Source organism: Myotis myotis, unplaced genomic scaffold, assembly GCF_014108235.1.
Source record: "Myotis myotis isolate mMyoMyo1 unplaced genomic scaffold, mMyoMyo1.p scaffold_m19_p_9, whole genome shotgun sequence".
Classification (NCBI taxonomy): domain Eukaryota; kingdom Metazoa; phylum Chordata; class Mammalia; order Chiroptera; family Vespertilionidae; genus Myotis; species Myotis myotis.
In genome coordinates, this window is record NW_023416401.1 from 27,788,851 (window position 1) to 27,806,626 (window position 17,776).

Here is a 17,776-nt window from a genome sequence, read left to right on the forward strand (position 1 = left end):
ACCAACTATTTCCATGCTTGAGGGAGAAAGAAAGAAATTGCTGGATAGATTTTATCGCAGTACCAGGAATATTGCCTGACTTGTGAGAGATTCTCAGTAAGTTTTTGATGGAAAAACAAGTTGAAAGAATTGAATTGATGTAGTAAATAAAAATATTTTTTACATTAGATTAAAATTATGTAGTTATATGATGATATAATAAGTGTAGTAGTCTAGGAGAAACAAAGCATTCATACATTTTCTGAAGCTTTTAGGGGTCCACTCTCTTCCTCACCTCCAAAAATATTTACATAAATCCTGGGGTGATGGTGGGAGGCTCATTTTTTTAATTTTGCACAGTAGTGATACTTCATATAATTTTTGTATTACCATTACTTTAATCCCCAAATGCCTATTTTAACCCACAATTTTTAAATCTCATTTTTCTCTATGACTTTAAAATACCTAGATGTGCTGTCTTTGCCTATTATAAGGTCTTGCCTCTGAGAGTGGGTTACACATCTCTGTGGTTGATTGGTACTGCTTTGTTTAAGAAAATGTGTTCTTATGCGTGCTTTATATGGGGGGGGGGGGGTGCTGGGGGAAGTTCTTGCAACATGCTAGAATCTTGAGAAGCTGAAACAAATGGCTTCACCAGCCAGTGAGCAGAGTCTAAGGGAGCAGAGAGCAGGCAGTGAGAACGAAGTGTGTCTTACACAGAGCACGGGTGAGCTGTCCTGACTGCCTTTACCTGGTATTATAGTTGAGCCATATTAAGAATGTAAGCTCCCCCCCCCAATCAATGAAAACACTTTAAAAAAAAAAAAGAATGTGAGCTGTTTGGGTACTTTTTACTAGATTAGATTAGCTTCCCAGATGATTTTCAGCAGTAACCTAGAATGTGCACAATTTCAGTGACTATTTGATCTCTAGGTTTTAAAGGCAAGTCTAAACCCAATCTTCTAAAACAAGAAACCAGCAGCCTGGCCTGTTGTCTGAGGATCCTGTTTCGAATGTATGTCGATGAGAACCGCAGGGATTCCTGGGAAGAAATACAGCAGCGACTCTTAAAGTAAGAAAATCGGTTTCTGATTAAATTTCTTATCTGTAATACACAAAATGCACCACCGCAATACCATGAATTGAGAAGAGTAGGAGAAAAGTACCTCTACACTGATGTCCTTTCAAACTGTTTTCCTTCTCTTTGGTGACTTTTCATTTTCACTTTTCCTAATGCCCTGAAGGTGGCAGGGCCGCATTTCTTTAATTTGTAATTTTCTCAAGGTTCAGAAACAGGGGCAGTGAAACGTGCCCTGGACTCAGAGTCAACAGGGCTGGAGTGAAGTCCTTGCTAGGTTCTCCTTCGAGCACTGTGAGCCCTAACATCCTATCATTTCTTTTTTCCAAGAGGAATGTATTAAATCATACAAATGCCAGGATGCACTTACTTTGATTATGGGGAGGACAGTGGGACGCCATTGAGAGCTCCCCAGACAGAAAAAGTAGATTTTTGCCACCCAGCTTCTTGGGCAACTGTGAGCAAGATGCTATGTCAGAGCCTCCATTTACACCTTTTTTTATTTTTAATATAGTTTTATTGATTTCAGAAAGGAAGGGAGAGAGATATAGAAAAAATCAGTAATGAGAGAGAATCATTAATTAGCTGCCTCCTGCACACACTCTATTGGGGATTGAGCCTGCAACCCAGCCATGTGCCCTGACCATGAATCAAACCATAACTCTTGGTTCATAGGTCAACACTCAGCTGCTGAGCCGGGCAGACCTGGTTCCATTTACACCTTTAAGATTTAAAACCAGCAGTACGCACTGCTACCCCTGTGCATCCGTGTGATAAGACTCGCTCCCAGCACTACTGATGGGCTGTATTGACAGGCTCTTTCTGGAAATCAGGTGTCGTTATAAATCAGGAACCTAAAAATGTTCACTTCTTTGTGTCAGTAATCCACTGTTACAGAATCTATTTAAGAAAATATCTAGAATATAGGAACAAGTATTCCCACACATAATATTAATTGTTGGCTTACTTATAAAAAAAACATTTAAAACAGCTCAAATGTGAAATTAAATTACAATATAATCTATAATAGAATACTATTATGCAGCCATTAAAAATAAAGTTTTTAAAAAATATTTTCCCTGATGTGGAAATTAGTAAGTTTCACCACACAAAAAAGCAGATGTAAAACTATGTATACTTAGGATTTTCAGCAGTGTTGTGTTTTTTTTTTAATCATAAACGAAAAAGTTGGAAGGAAATACTAAGCCAAAATATTGTCATGTGTCCTTCAGGACAATAGAATTATGGATATTTTCCTCCTTTTTACTTTTATGCACTTTTCAGCTTCTTACAATGAGAGTGTATGACTAACAAGTAATAAACTGAAAAAAGACTTAAAGGGCACACCAGTTGCTCATTTCAACAGAGATTTACCTACATAGTGGTGTAAAGTTTCTCTAAAGAAGATACGTAAATGTTTTTAGCTTAACATGTTTAAAATGTTAGAATCGTATGTGATATGAGAAGAGAAAGGCAGGTTATAATTAACTGGGGATAATAAGCTCTCGCTTTTTGTGCTCAAACACTGATTGAGCCCCAGCTGTGTGCCAGGCCTGAGCTTAGCTGACATTTAACATACGTAGTCCCTTTAATCTTCACAACGGCCCCTTGAGTTTGGTATAGTTACTTATCCCCATTTTACAGCTGAGGAAACTGAGGCTCAGCGATTTGCTCAAGATGGCACAGCCAGAGCAGGTGCTTGGTAAATACTCATTGTAAGAGTAAAGCATTCTCCGCTCAGTAGAACGTGAGCTGTTCATCCTTCGTTCCGTGTGCCCTTCTGATTCTTCTAGTGTGTGCAGTGAGGCTCTCGCCTACTTCATCACCGTGAACTCTGAAAGCCATCGGGAGGCCTGGACAAGTCTCCTGCTGTTACTCCTAACAAAAACCCTCAAAATAAACGATGAAAAGGTAAGCAAATAAACTGTGTCTCCACTAGGACATGGGTTTGGGTTGGCTTTTTACTCAGAGTGCAAGTTAACTATCTTCTCAACTCTTCCAAGGATGGTGACATAACTAGTACCATTGTACATGCATTGGGGAGGTTAGTTCATTACAGACACTGGAAGCCTTAGGTTATTGGGTTTTTCTCTCGCAGAACCCAGCTAGGAAAGGCTGACGTTGAAGCCATAGCAACATGCATGCTATTCAGCGCTGTGGTGGTCTTCATTGAGGCTGTGTTGGAAGAGATTGAGATTGGGCAGCACCGGTCTCGCACTGGGAACTTGCTTTACTAAAACTAAAGTTGACTTTTGTAGCAAGCCTATCCCTAAGTGTGTGTTTGGAGTTAAATATAATGAAAAGAAGTTTTAATTGGCAAATTTTTTGCACCAACTTTCTAATAGCAAAAAAGCACCAATACTGCAAGAAGTTCCAGAGAGAGGTGAATACTTCTGTAAAACGAGTGCCAAAAAGCAGTTCTGTGTCTAATTTACTCTCTCTCCTCTCTCCCACCTCAAGTTTAAAGCACATGCTTCGAAGTACTACCCCTACTTGTGTGAAATTATGCAGTTTGACCTGATCCCTGAGCTCCGGGCAGTCCTGCGGAAATTCTTCCTACGGATAGGTGTTGTATATAAGATATGGATCCCAGAAGAGCCGTCACAGGCAGCAGGCACCCTGTCACCAGTGTGGTAGCCCTGGCCCTGCTGCCCTCCGGACACTCGCCACGCCACCTCTGCTGGCACATCTCCCGAAGGGGCAGATCCTAGAAACAAGGAGTCAGCATCTTGGAGCTCAGGATGGTCTGGATAAAGCTGGCCTCTGCGCTGGTCCCTCAACGCCCTGAACAGGGCGTGTGGTGTTGTATTAAACTGCTGCAGACCCGTTAGCACAGCGGGTGGGGAGTCTCTCATCTCCGTCATTCCATTCCCTGACTGAACTGTCGGTCAGACCTGTCGCTGCACGTGCTGTCCTCTCTAGGGACGTCCCACGATTGACTGGAACCATTTTGTCAGAGGAAGTCGCTCTCCTTTAAAATACTGGACATAGCTGTATCGGTTCGTGACTATTAGAGTCTGTCAATAAAATTTCTTGTAACGGCCAAGTGCCACCTAAGATGCTGGGTTTTGTTGTTGTTTGAGTGTGTTAGACAAGTTTGACTGTTTGTCAGTTGTGAGTCAGCTGCAGTAGATTAGTTTGGGGAGATGTAGGGGACAAAGAGGGTGTTTTTCCTGTTCTGTTTATGTCTGAGTGATTTTTAAAGTATTTTACAAAAACGTATTATTGAAGATTTGATTAAGGCAGAGTTTCGTGATTAAGTTAGACGAGCGTGCAAGGTTAAAATGTGGTGCCTCCTGGCTCTGCCTGTTTTAGTCACTTGGGGAGAAAGACTATAGGGGGAAGAATTTAATGAAGATGATTAGCCTTCCTTGAAGTAAGTACTTGTGGTGGATGGATATCAAATTAAATTTCCAGGATACATTGTCCATCTCACACACTGAAATCTAATATATGAAGTAGTAATTTAAGAATTAATTTATATTTGCGTAAACCTTTTATTTGCACCTCAGAATCGTGAGTGGACCAATGGTTAGTGTCCCTCTCTGCACAGTCCCCAGTGCAGGGTCCTCAAGAGAGGGCAGTGGCTGTGCGGGAGACAGTTGCTCTGAACCTCCTCAGGCCCGTGTGTGGGTCCAACCAGAACAGACCTGTGCTGTTGTGGGGCCAGCATAGCTGGTCTGTGACCTTGGCAGGAGGCGACATGTGCCCAGTGCTTCTGCTGATCTGAGCCCAGGAGCTGAATTCTTTGGAAGGTTCGATTCTGAGGCCCTTTCTGTGTTAACAATGGTGCAATATTTTTAGCTGCAGTAGACCTGGATTCTGATGCACCTTATGTGAAAGCAGGCAGTGTACAGGTCAGCCCAAAGCCTGCGAGCAGGATATTTGGAAGTTCACGTTGTTGTGAGTCCGTGAGAAAGAGCACACCTCATTCTTTGCCCTCTCGCCCACTGCTCACCAAGAGCAGCTCAGCATCAGGAAAGGTGTTACACAGTTTTTAACGCATTCAGACTTCTACCTACGCCCTTTAGTCCTGTAATTGGGTTGTATCGATGTCAACTCTGGTGCCTTAGAAGTTAGTAAGTTGGGAACCTATCTATAAAAGCAGATATTTTTTTTCTTTATAGAGAAGGATTTCTGGTGCTTTTGTTTATTAAGAAACCCATTTCCTAAATGTTTTTCTTTTTAACAGCCTTGAGAAATGTTTGGTTTGGGCCAGCAGTACTCTGTCTACTTTTTTCTTTCTCCAAAAGTGTTTTCATTTCTTTACCAAAGAAAAAAAGCAGGCTTATGTTTTTACATTATTTACACACATTTAAGAGGAACTATATAACAGGAAGGGACACGGGAGAGCACATTGGACTGACTTGTCTTGAGTCCCTTACATCTTGGCACTGAACGTGGGAGCTCCGTTCTAAGACTGGCTGACTCCTGGTACGATGGTCTGTCACAGCCCCAACAAGTCAGTCATCTCCATCGACATTTGTACTTAAGGCATAAATGGGGAACACGCATGTTCATTACATTTTCGGTACAGCTGCATCCCTGATTGGGATTTTTCCTTTCCTTCTGAGACTGTCATATGACATTTGCTTCCTCGAAGGTGACTGCAAGACTTTTCCAGTATATTCCTGCCTTCTCTTTAATTTTTGCCTCCTTTTGCGGAGTAAGAAATGTGTAGTACATTCTGTTACATGCTGAAACATTCAGGCTTCCATTTCTTTTTCACTTTATCTTTTAAATGATTCAATTTTCTAAATGAGGCATTTGAATTGTACCAGCGTGGACTTTTAAACACTGGACGTAAAACCATGAAGGGTAATTTTTCTTGTCTCCGGACCGTGACCTACAGAGGAAATCCGTTACCTCCAGTAATAAGCCATTCAGCCTAAATTCCACTTCTGTGTTGTGGTGAACGTGGCTGGTGCCACTCAAACACTAGTGAGAAGGGTGTGTGTGGCTCGCAGCACCGGCCAGGGCACCGTGTGTTAACGAAGCTGAGGAGCAGCGTGCAGCGCTTCCAAGGCCTTACTTTCCCAGATGCTGTAAGTGTTGATTATATGTGCTGGGTCTCCAGAGAAGTTTTTGTTACTTCTGCTTTGAGCAATTTTGTTCTTCTTCATTGTCCTTTATAGAAATCACCAGCTTTGGTATCTTAACAACAAACAGATGGGAAATTTTATTTCAAATATGTATCTTTAGAATCAAACACACTTTTCCCCTGGTACTCGCACATACAACCAAAGAATATACATTATGGAAATTGTTTAATATCTGGAAACACAACATTTTCCTCTGACAGGTGACTTTTGTACAAAATGCAAAAAGAAAAAAACTTTTTTGTGGTTCCTTTGTGATTATGGCTATACATTTAGTAGTCTTTAGTAGTTATTAAAGGAACCTGTTGACAAAAGTATGACCATCTCATTCAGATGTTTGTTGTTATGATGCAAATGGTATTGGTTTAAACAGAAGCTGGATTCTCAATACTGCATTTTTTGAATTCTGTTTCTATATTTGTGTTAAGATAAACATAGCTTGAACTCACATGAAATCTTGGAGTTTTGCTATCAGCAGCTTTGTAGTTTGGGAAACAAGAGAAACCAAAGCTGAATATTTAAAAGAATGAATATATCTGGAAATCCTTGCTGTCATAAAAAGACGCTCATCAAAGGTGTCGTTTTTCTCAGTGTTCTAATTTTTTTAAAAATTTTATCTGCATATTTGCATCAAATATTTCTTTATGTGCAAAATATATGTTTTACCTTCTTAAAATGCCTAAACGTTAATAGCTACTTTTGTTTAATCTATACACGATGATTAAGTGCATTTAATATTGGTAATTTAATGAAAAGCATTCCTTGCCCAATGGATGTATACATTTTTGAAAGAATAAGCAGAATTATATAATATGAAATGCTATGTAAAGTTTTCTATGTAAAAATATTATGTATAATATGTTAAAATATCCCATGCTTTAATCAGGTGGTAAATCAATAAAGTTTTAAAAAGTAAAGCTGATTTTCATGGAGTAATTCATATGTATATCAAGCCATAGTTTGGGGTTAGTTTGTTCTTACGGTAGCTATAGCTTGTAGTTTAATAATGGGAGACTATTTTCAATATGTTTTTATTGACTTTTTAGAGAGAGAAGGGGGAGGGATAGAAATGTTGATGAGAGAGAAACATCAATCGGCTGCTTCTGAGCGTTCCCTACTAATGATCGAGCCCACAAACCCGGCATGTGCCCTGACTGGGAATCGAACTGGTGACCTCTTGGTTCCTGGGTTGATGCTCAACCACTGAGCCACACCAGTCGAACAATGGGAGAATATTAATTATGGGTTTGCGATTTTTTCGAGTACGGTTCCCCTTTTCTCCCTCCCTCCCCTGCCCCGGGAAAGGGGGGGAAATCCAGTCATGAGACAATTCTTATTTATCTCTTGAACCCACTGTCCTTCATTAATTAGTTTGATCAGTGCATTTGTTCCCAAGAAAAGACAGATATCGCCTCTTGCTGGCATTGAGGGCAAGATTGCACTGGGAGACTCGCAGGGTAGCCAACTGGTCATTGAGAGGGAGGCCATTCTAAGGTTCACCCAGGATGCCCCCTTATGAAGACAGTAAGCTCGAGGCCTGGCTTCTCTGCCTCTGAATACAAAATCCATTCTTCCCGAAATATTCTAAAGTTGTAGATCATTATTGTACTTAAAATGCCCCACTGCTGGAATTGACTGATACGTTGTCATCCTTACTGATTCGCTGGAGTAAAACTCGGCGGCCCTACGCCTCAGGAGCTGCCAGGGCAGGCTTACAGAAGGACGCCCTTTCTCTGGCAAAGGCGTCTAAAGAGCATCTCGCCAGAGCAGATGGAGACTGGGCTTTATGTAGAGCCGCAGCTTCCAGTTCTGTCCTCGGGACAGTGGCAACTTTGGTCGTCACCTGGGGGTGGGGGTGGGGGTGTATTTGCTGCTGACACCTAGTTAATAGAAGCTGCTAAACAGGGAGGCTGCTGAACAGCCCCCACAAGGACTTGCCCAGCCCCAATGTCAACAGTGCTGAGGTCAAAAAGACTCAGCTGAAGTGACTTCCTTCCGAGTCCATAAAGGCTTCTTCAGCTTGGTTTGTGGGGCCTACAAGTCCACCGGTGCCATATACTCTCGGCATTCGTTGGCCTTCCTGTTAAAAAAGTCACTTTCTGTTAAAAAAGTCACTTTTTTTTAAATGTCATTTCTGCTTACCCACTTTACCAAGGAAGCTTGCTGAGGTCACTAGTTGGGAAAGGACCAGCTCGACTTGATTTAAAATGCTACTTATTTAAGCATTTTGAAAGATAATGTCAGCATTATACTGCATTTGTACCCTGCCAACAGACGGGAACACATTTTAGGCAAAAGTAAGTTTCCATTTTCAAAGGACCAGAGTGGTTCCCAGGAATTTTTGCAAACTTATATAAACATGCCTGTTGTCCAGTTTAAGAAATCTGCTGAATTGTCCTTGGTTAGCTATTTGTGTCATTTCTTGGGAGTTTCCAGCTCAGTAAATGCAACTGTATGCTCACAGCAAAAGGAAAGGAGAAAGGACGAGGCTGCCCCAAGGATTCTGGCAAAAATGATTTTAGTATTTTTTTAATGCCTATTTCCAGACAAAAGCTGACCTTATCTGGTGCTCGGCTGACAATTGAGTCTTTGAGGAAAGTTTTATATAAGTCAATTTTCTTTTTTTTTCCAGAGACTCCCAATCTTTACATAAAGCTTCTATAGCAGCGGTTCTCAACCTGTGGGTCCTGACCCCTTTGGCGGTCGAATGGCCCTTTCACAGGGGTCGCCTAAGACCATCCTGCATAGCAGATATTTACATTACGATTCATAACAGTAGCAACATTACAGTTATGAAGTAGCAACGAAAATCATTTTATGGTTGGGTCACAACATGAGGAACTGTATTTAAAAGGGCCAGAAGGGCCGAAACCGGTTTGGCTCAGTGGATAGAGCGTCGGCCTGCGGACTGAAAGGTCCCAGGTTCGATTCCGGTCAAGGGCATGTACCTGGGTTGCGGGCACATCCCCAGTAGGAGATGTGCAGGAGGCGGCTGATCGATGTTTCTCTCCCATCGATGTTTCTAACTCTCTATCTCTCTCCCTTCCTCTCTGTAAAAAATCAATAAAATATATTAAAAAAATAAAAAATAAATAAAGGGCCAGAAGGTTGAGAACCACTGCTCTATAGCATCCTCTTCATTAACCTAATTCAGATTTGCTTAAAGAATTTATCTTGATTTATTCTAAGAAATACTCGTGTGACCTGGAACTAATATAAAATAATATTGAGTTTCTGCACAGCAAAAGAAACCATCAACGAAATGAAAAGAGAGAGCCCACTGTATGGGAGAACATATTTGGCAATGATACATCTGATAAAGGGTTAATATCAAAAATATATAAAGAACTCATACAACTTAACAAAAGGAAGACAAGCAATCCAATTAAAAAATGGGCAAAGGACTAAATAGACACTTCTCCAAAGTGGATATACAGATGGCCAAGAGACATGAAAAAATCAAAACGACAATGAGGTATCACCACACACCTGTCAGAATGGCTATCATCAACAAATCAACAAATGACAAGTGCTGGCAAGGATGTGGAGAAACGGGAACCCTAGTACACTGCTGGTGGGAATGCAGACTGGTGCAGCCATTATGGAAAATAATATGGAGTTTCCTCAAAATATTAAATATGGAACTAACATTTGACCCAGTGATCCCACTTCTAGGAATATATCCTAAGAAACCCAAAGCACCGATCAGAAAGAATGTGTGCACTCCTATGTTCATAGCAGCGCAATTTACAATAGCTAAGATCTAGAAACAGCCAAATGCCCATCAGCAGGTGAGTGGATAAAAAAGCTGTGGTACGTTTATACCATGGAATACTATGCAGCAGTAAAAAAGAAGAATCTCTTGCCCTTTGAGACAGCATGGAGGGAGCTGGAGAGTATCATGTTAAGTGAAATAAGCCAGTCAGAGAAAGACAAGTATCACATGATCGCACTCATATGTGGAAAGTAAGTAACAAAATAAACTGATAGAGTGGATCCAGACATGTGGAAGGATGGAACAGAGTGTGGAATCTCAGAGGGAAGGTGGGAGGTAATCAGCCAAAGACTGTGCATGCATCTATGCATAACCCATGGACACAAACAATAGGCTGCTGAAGGCCTGGGGTGGGACGGGGGGCTGGGGGTTACTAGAGGGGTTCAACGAGGGGAAAAGGAGGACATATGTAATACTTTCAACAACAAAGAATCTTTTAATATATTTTTATTGATTTCAGAGAGGAAGAGAGAGATGGAAACATCAATGATGAGAGGGAATCATTGATTGGCCACCTCCTACACACCCCCCACTGGGGACCAAGCCCGCAACCCAGGCATGTGCCCTTGACCTGAATCAAACCCAGGACCCTTCAGTCCGCAGGCCGACACTCTATCCACTGAGCCAAACCGGTCAGGGCAACAGTAAAGAATTATTAAAAAGCCAAAACCGGTTTGGCTCAGTGGATGGAGCGTCGGCCTGCGGACTGAGGGGTCCCAGGTTCGATTCCGGTCAAGGGCATGTACCTGGGTTGCGGGCATATCCCCAGTGGGAGATGTGCAGGAGGCAGCTGATCGATGCTTCTCTCTCATCGATGTTTCTAACTCTCTATCTCTCTCCCTTCCTCTCTGTAAAAAATCAATAAAATATATTTTTTTAAAAAAGAATTATTAAAAAAATAAAATAAAATAATGTTGAATGTCAACTGTAATTGAAAATTTTAAAAAGAGAGAGAAATACCCATGTGTTCTAGTAAATATGTTTGCTTAAGTGGATTTTAGCTCAAATAATGGCCTATTGGTTTTCTTCTCCAGAAGGCGAGGGGGTTTGGAAAAGCAGCGAAAACCAAGCACTGTCAGTAGGCGAGGCCAGTGGGCAGACGACGGAAGCTGCAAGAACTCTTCCTGCAGAAGGGATTGTGCTAACTCTCTGCCCTCTGGGCACTATGATAAGCAGGCTATTAATATCACTTCTGGGCTTATTGTACTCCAGGCACTAAGTGAAAACAGCCCTATGAGTATGTAGCAGTATTAGACCTTCATTTAAAAATATATATATATTATTGATTTTAGAGAGAGAGGAAGGGAGAGAGAAAACCACAATGTGAGTGAGAAACATTGATTGGTTGCCTCTCGTATGCGGAGATCAGCCTGCATGAATGGGGATCGAGCCTGCAAACCTTGCATGTGCCCTGACCGGGAATCGAACAGACAGCCCTTCTGTGCTTGGAATGACGCTCCACCAACTAAGCCACACTGGCCAGGCTAGACCCCCATTTTTTAGACAAGGAAACTGAGGCCCAGAGAGGCCCGCTGAGGCTGTGTAACTGGATCTCCGAGGTGAGAAGTGGCAGGGCTGGCCTCAGACCCAGACTCTGTCTTCAGAGCACACCAGCCAGTCTGGGAGGAGGGGTCACCAAGCAGAACATAGTGCTGGTCTCTGAGGAGCTTATGTCCCACGGCCCCTGGTTATAAGTTGAACTGCTCGGTGTAAACTGCAAACACCTGAGTTAGAGATGGTGGGGTCATGCCTTGGACCGTCTCACACTCTGCAGAAGTGAAGACAAGGACCTGACTAGCAGAGATAAAGAGGAAGAGAGACAATTCTGAGGTTGGGCCAGTGTGCCCTTGCTTTCTCTTGCCCTAGTCTCACCCCTTTTCCATCAATTCATAAACTGCCTTCCTTTTTCCACTTTACTGAACCACTGAGTAGTTCTGACTTTTTTAGAGCTCACACCTCTCCTACCTCAGGGCTTCTGCCCTTGCTGTTCCCGCTGCCTGGAATGCTCTCTCCCCAGATCACCCCATGGCTGGCTTCTCCTCCTCCAGGGCTCAGGCCAAGCGCTAACTCCTCAGTTGCCTCCTGTGCCTCCTCGGGGCCCAGCACCATCTGCAGGGCTCTGTCTGAGGCCCGTCTCCCCCGCTAGAAAGCAAGCCCGTAAAGGCAGGAACCGTAACTGTTCTGTGTGTGAGTCTCACCCGCTGGAGCTCAGTACCAGACTCATAATGGGCACTCAATTAATTTTTGGCGAAATAGCGCAGGGATCTTTTTTTAAATGGAAATTCTAGGATGGTCACAGAACAATGCCCGAGTTCAAGGGCCTTCGTCTCCTGTGCTTTCTTGGGTTGCTGGCACGTGCCCTCCCATTCGCCTTGCTCAGCGCGAAGAGGAAGCTGCTGCCTGAAGGCCCGCTTCCCCTCCAGGCCTGCCCTCGACACTTACTTCCGCAGAGAGAGTTCTGGATGGCGCTGGGCCTCAAATCCTAAGGCCACAGGAATTCACAGGGCTCTGGGTTGAAGCTCCACATTCCTGAACTGCTCTGGTCTAACCCCCTCTCGCTCTCCCAAAGGAGGAAAGGGAACGTCATCCTCCCGCTGGCCTTGCCTATCGATCACTTTACGTGCTCTCGCCATCTCAACCGCTGTTCAGCCTCTCTCCTTTCCGTGGTAGCACCTGGCAGCAAAGTAACGGTGATAGTAATAACCATTTATTGGATTTTTAATGTGCAAGGCATTTGCTCTGCACATATCTTCCCCTTTAATTCTCACCACCACACCAGAAGGTTAGGTACTATTACCCTCGTCACACCCCATTTTTTATAGAGGGGTACCTGGGGCTCAGAGAGGTCAGTAACCTCGCCTAAGGCCACACAGCTCAATTTAAAGCCTGCAGTCTTGCCCTAGCTCATTTTGCTCAGTGGATAGAGTGTTGGCCTATGGACTGAAGGGTCCCAGGTTAGATTCCGGTCAAGGGCACATGCCCGGGTTGCGGGCTCAATCCCCAGTGTGGAGCGTGCAGGAGGCAGCCGATCAATGATTCTCTCTCATCATTGATGTTTCCATCTCTTTCTCCCTCTTCTTTCCTCTCTGAAATAAATAAAAATACGTTTTTTTCAAAAAATAAAGCCTGCAGTCTGGCTCTAGAGACTGCCTCTTGAGCACTGCCCTCACCACCTCTCAGTGCTGAGAGCCACTAGTGACTATCCCCATCCCTTCCCTGCACTGCAGCCCTGATGCTCCCTTCAGTCCCCCCAAGGAGGGGCCTCCCACAAAGGATCTGCTGTCTGTTGGGTAGAGATCATTATCATTGGGCACTGCCCCAGTGGTGGGAGCACAGCACAGTGCTGACATCTGCTGGCTCTGGAGCAGAAATGCAAATGTGGGCTCACATTAATAACCTTTTGAATAAAACCCATTGTCAAATGCCCTAGCCAGTTGCTCAGTGGTTAGAGCATCAACCCACTGACTGAAGGGTCCCAGGTTCAATTCCGGTCAAGCGCAAGTACCTCAGTTGCAGGTTGGACCCCCAGCCCTGGTGGGGCCGCGTGCAGGAAGCAACCAATCAATGTGTCTCTCTCACATCAATGTTTCTCTCTCTGTGTGTCTCTCCTCCCTTGCACTCTCTCTAAAAAAAATCAATGGAAAAGATATCCTCTGCTAAGGATTAACAAAACAAAAACACATTGTTAAATGGTAGACTTCATTAAGAAGAAATTGCATGGTCCCAGCTGGTGTGGATCCATGATTAGAGCACCAGCCAGCACGCCAAAGGGTCTCAGGTTTGATTTCTGGTCAAGGACACAACCAATCGATCTCTCTCTCTATCTCTCTCCCTCCCACCGTCCTCCATTCCTCCCTTCCACTCTCTCTAAAAATCAATGGAAAAAATATCCTCGGGTGAGGATTAACAACAAAAAGGCCATGTTTTTCATAGCTACTTCAGCTTCCATCTGAATTAACACAGTTACTAGTCCTTGCTGGGTTAGGTCAGGAGGTAAACACGTTCCCATAATTGGGAACATCATTCACACATACATTTCCTTTTACAAGATTCCTTTTCCACAAACCTTCTACAGCTTCCCTTGTCCTTCTTAGTTTGTCTCTTTTTCCTCATTCAGAAGTAACCAACTTATTGGGACAAACTAGTTTTTTAACTTCTCTCAACAATTCATATATCCTTTTCCTTCCTTCTGCAATAACATCCCTTCAAAATTTCAAAAGATAAGCAATTAAATGAGGATTGTTGCTGATACAAAAGTTATCTTTTTTGTTGTTGTTAATCCTCACCCAAGAATATTTTTCCATTGATTTTTAGAGAGAGTGGAAGGAAGAAGGCGAGACAGAGAGAGAGAAACATCGACAAGAGAGAGACACATGATTGCCCAGCAAGCAGTGCTACTGTAAGAAAGGTCCACTTAGAATCGTGGCCATCGTGTCAAAGCTAAACCTGAGAACATGGTAGCTGTTGCTGCAGCCGCAGCCTCATCCACAAAACCCACGGCTCCCTCCCGGGATGTCAAGGAGCCTGACGGCCAGGGTTCGGGTCTAATCGCGGCCGCTGGCTCTCAGGCAAGTGCTTACACTGTAATGAAATAGCATAGCAACCCCTCAGTAAACATCCGCCTCAGACAGCTGTCACCGCCATCCTAAAGGAAGTCTGAAGATCCTGGAGACAGAAACTCGCCCTCCTGCCTCCTCATCCCTGGATGTGCCATATTCAGGGCTATCTACGAATCTACATGTTTTCTGAAAAAAAAGGGGGATACAGCTTAAAGCGCCCATGGATCCAGAAAAAAACAAGAACCCCTATCAGGGAGGCAGGGAGGACGGTTCAAATGTTGCCAGACAGGGTGAGAGTGTGCATGGAAGGTGGGTTTTAGGTTGGCCCCGGGGGTTCCACTATGCCCTCCATGGCCCTGTCTCTGTCCATCTTGGTCAGAGTCGGAGCCTGGGTCTTGTCAAGGAGCCAACCATCAGCCCTTTGCCCTTGATGTCTACGCATCAAGTCTGCAACCATACAAAGGAAGGAAAACACACTTCACCCAGAGGGAAATGGGCAGGATCTCTTAGGATTTCTTTTTTAAGAAGAACCTAAAAACGTCTGAGCAGTCAGGGCCTGACCATGCACCCTGCAGGGGTGGGCAGGGTGTGTAGGCCAGTGTTCCTCAAACTGTAACCTGCAGTCTGGCCGGCGTGGCTCAGTGGTTGAGCATCAACCTAGGAACCAGGAGGTCACAGTTCGATTCCCAGTCAAGGCACAAACCCAGGTTTCGGGCTCAATCCCCAGTAGGGGTTGTGCAGGAGGCAGCTAATCAATGATTCTCTCTCATCACTGATGTTTCTCTCTCTCTCTCTCTCTCTCTCTCTCTCTCTCTCTATCTTCCTCTCTGAAATCAATAAATATTTATCTTTAAGAAACTGTAACATGCACACAAATCCCTGGAGACCTTATTAAAATTTAGATTCTGACGCAGGCGCTCTGAGGTGGGCGCTGAGATTCAATATTGCTAACAAGCTCCTGCATGATGCCAGCTGCTGGCCTGTGACCCTCACTGGGGTTCATGGGCCTCTGAAACCCTCTCTTGGCCTCCTCTCCCAAGCCCTGCTCATGATGGCCCCGGCTCCTGGGTCCCCTCAGCCCAGCACACAGCCTCCAGCTCACTGGGAAACACCGTCATCACTGGCAGCGTTGAATTTTATATGAAGGGGAAACCTCCATGTCTGCAGCCTGTTCCCTGGGCTCCCTGAACCGAGGTGGTGGGCAGAGCCAGCCTTCCTGTGCCCCAAGGTGGCCTGGGTGAAAGTACACCGCGGATGCCAGGAAGCACCAGCTGGATCCAGACCTGCCACCTGGGTCTTTTCTCTCCAGTGGGAGAACGGCAGCAGAGAACTGCCACCTGGGGCAGCCTCTGGGCAGTGGCAGGGCCTCCCCATGCACCGAGGGGTCCTGGGTGTCTCTGAGGGTCAATGTCAGGGCCAGGAGGCTGTCCTTGGGAGTCCTGCTGGAGAAGCCCTTTACACAGCAGGTGGGTTGGGGGGGTCGCGGGGGGGGGGGGTCTGCCTGCCTGGAAGCAGCACATTGTGGAAATGGCAGGGTCATGTGTGGCTAGGGGTGGCAAGTGTCGGGGAGCGTGCAGCGGGCTCTGGGTGGTCCTGGGGGCCCCTTTGAAGGAGATTGAGGGCAGCAGGGAGCCATGCAGAGGTCTGAGCAAGGGGGTGACCTGGTTAGTGTGCGACCTGCAGTCATATGTGGAAACTGGAGGCAGGAGCCAAGTCAGTAGAGGCTGGGCAGAGTCTGGGTGGATGGGGAGTGGCGTGTGGGAAGGTGACAGAGGAGGGACTTCAGAGCTGTGAGGATGAGAGGGGCCATAACTGGGGCAGGGCACCTGCATACTGGCTTCTCTGAAGGAAGTGCTGGCGGCCTCTGCCCCCAGCCCAGCCGCTGGGCAAAAGTGTGCAGGGTGGAGGAGGGGGTTGAGGCAGAGCAGGGGCAGATTCAGCTCTGGGGCCCAGCACCCAGCCGGGCCTGGCCCTGGCCGGTTCAGGTGTGAAATCAAGGGGGGTTTGAGCAAGTGTCTCTGAGTCCCTGGCCTCAGTTTCCCTGCCTTAAAGTCCAGGACTGGACTTGTGAGTCTGACCCAGGGTCTGGGGAGTCCCTGCTGTGGGCAGAGAAAAGGAAGGACCCTTGGCACAGCCTGGCCCACATCAGAGCCTCTGGGATGGGTGTGCAGTGCCCGGCTCAGATGTGGGTTTTTATTTCAAGGGGCGCACATTGGGCTTGGGGCTGCCTTGCATTCACTGAGAGCAGGAAATTCAGACAATGGTGTTTCTTCTCCCTGGAAAAGGTGGTTGGCAAGTGCCTGGAGTGTGGCCCATCTGGAGTTTCCAGGGCTCTGGGTCTTCCTTATTCAGTCAGCAGCCTTCTGCCACCTGGGACAGACAGACAGGAGGCCCTGCTCCAGCCCTTCCGGTTACTAAGCTCCTCCCAGCCCAGGATCTCTTGGCATCCCTGATGCAGGCAGGACGGGAATTAAGAATCCTATGTCCTTGGAAACGGAGGCCCCGAGTGGAGAAATGACTTGCCCAAGTGCATACAACTAGTCAGGGCAGGCCTGGACTTTGCATGGAGGTTGGTCTGAGCCCATGATGTCAGTTTGTCTCAGAACGAGGCTTGGCCGGTGGATGCATGCCACCTGGCTGCCATGAGCAGTCATGCCATGCTCTCTTCATCTCACCCCTCGGCCGAGGCCTTTTGTGAGCGGCCAGGAGCAAACCCATTATCGTGGTGGACTCTGGGTTCACAGGATTCCTGGTGCCCGGAGCCAGTTCAGGCCTCAGCAGTGCTTTCAGCACCTAGGTGCCGAGCCCCTTCTCGGCGCTGCGCTGGGAATAAGCAGTGAACAAGAAGAGTCTGGCCCTCACGGGGTTCTTAGATTTGACTTGGAATAAGAGCTAAACTTCCTTGCGGCTCCAAGGCTTTGGCAAGCAGGGGACTCCCACCCCGAGTCTGCTGGCTCATCTGAAAAAGTAGACATTTGAAGTGAGGAATGCCTCGTGCTCCGGGCAACCACCAAATAACATTCCCAACCTCCCTCCCCACACAACAACCGAAGGAACCTGGGTCCAGAAAGGCCAGTGACTTGCCCAAGGTCACTTGAGATCCTGGCAGAGATGGGGCCCGAACTCCTTCCTGCTCCCTGGGCAGTTGGATCCCACACTCGTCTGGGGCAGAGAGATCTTAACAGTCTCCAGGCAACAGACGGGCAGTGGGCAACGTGTAGGCTCATCAACCAACTCCAGGCCTGGAGACGAACGGGGATGGGAGGGGCAGGCAGGCAGGTGGGAC

At 45.8% G+C, this 17,776-nt stretch overlaps 1 protein-coding gene across 9 annotated transcripts in view; it reads left to right on the plus strand.

Moving 5' to 3' along the window:
* ARFGEF2 (ADP ribosylation factor guanine nucleotide exchange factor 2) overlaps positions 1-7,073 on the plus strand; it is an 85,651-nt gene extending 78,578 nt beyond the window's left edge. For 2 of the 9 annotated variants that reach the window (XM_036321758.1, XM_036321761.1), the window contains 3 exons: positions 913-1,051; positions 2,851-2,968; positions 3,518-3,694. In XM_036321758.1, coding sequence (XP_036177651.1) covers positions 913-1,051; positions 2,851-2,968; positions 3,518-3,694 — 434 coding nt within the window. The other 7 variants (XR_004969906.1, XM_036321760.1, XR_004969907.1 and 4 more) reach the window with 5 other exon arrangements.
* Positions 7,074-17,776: the final 10,703 nt, after the last annotated feature.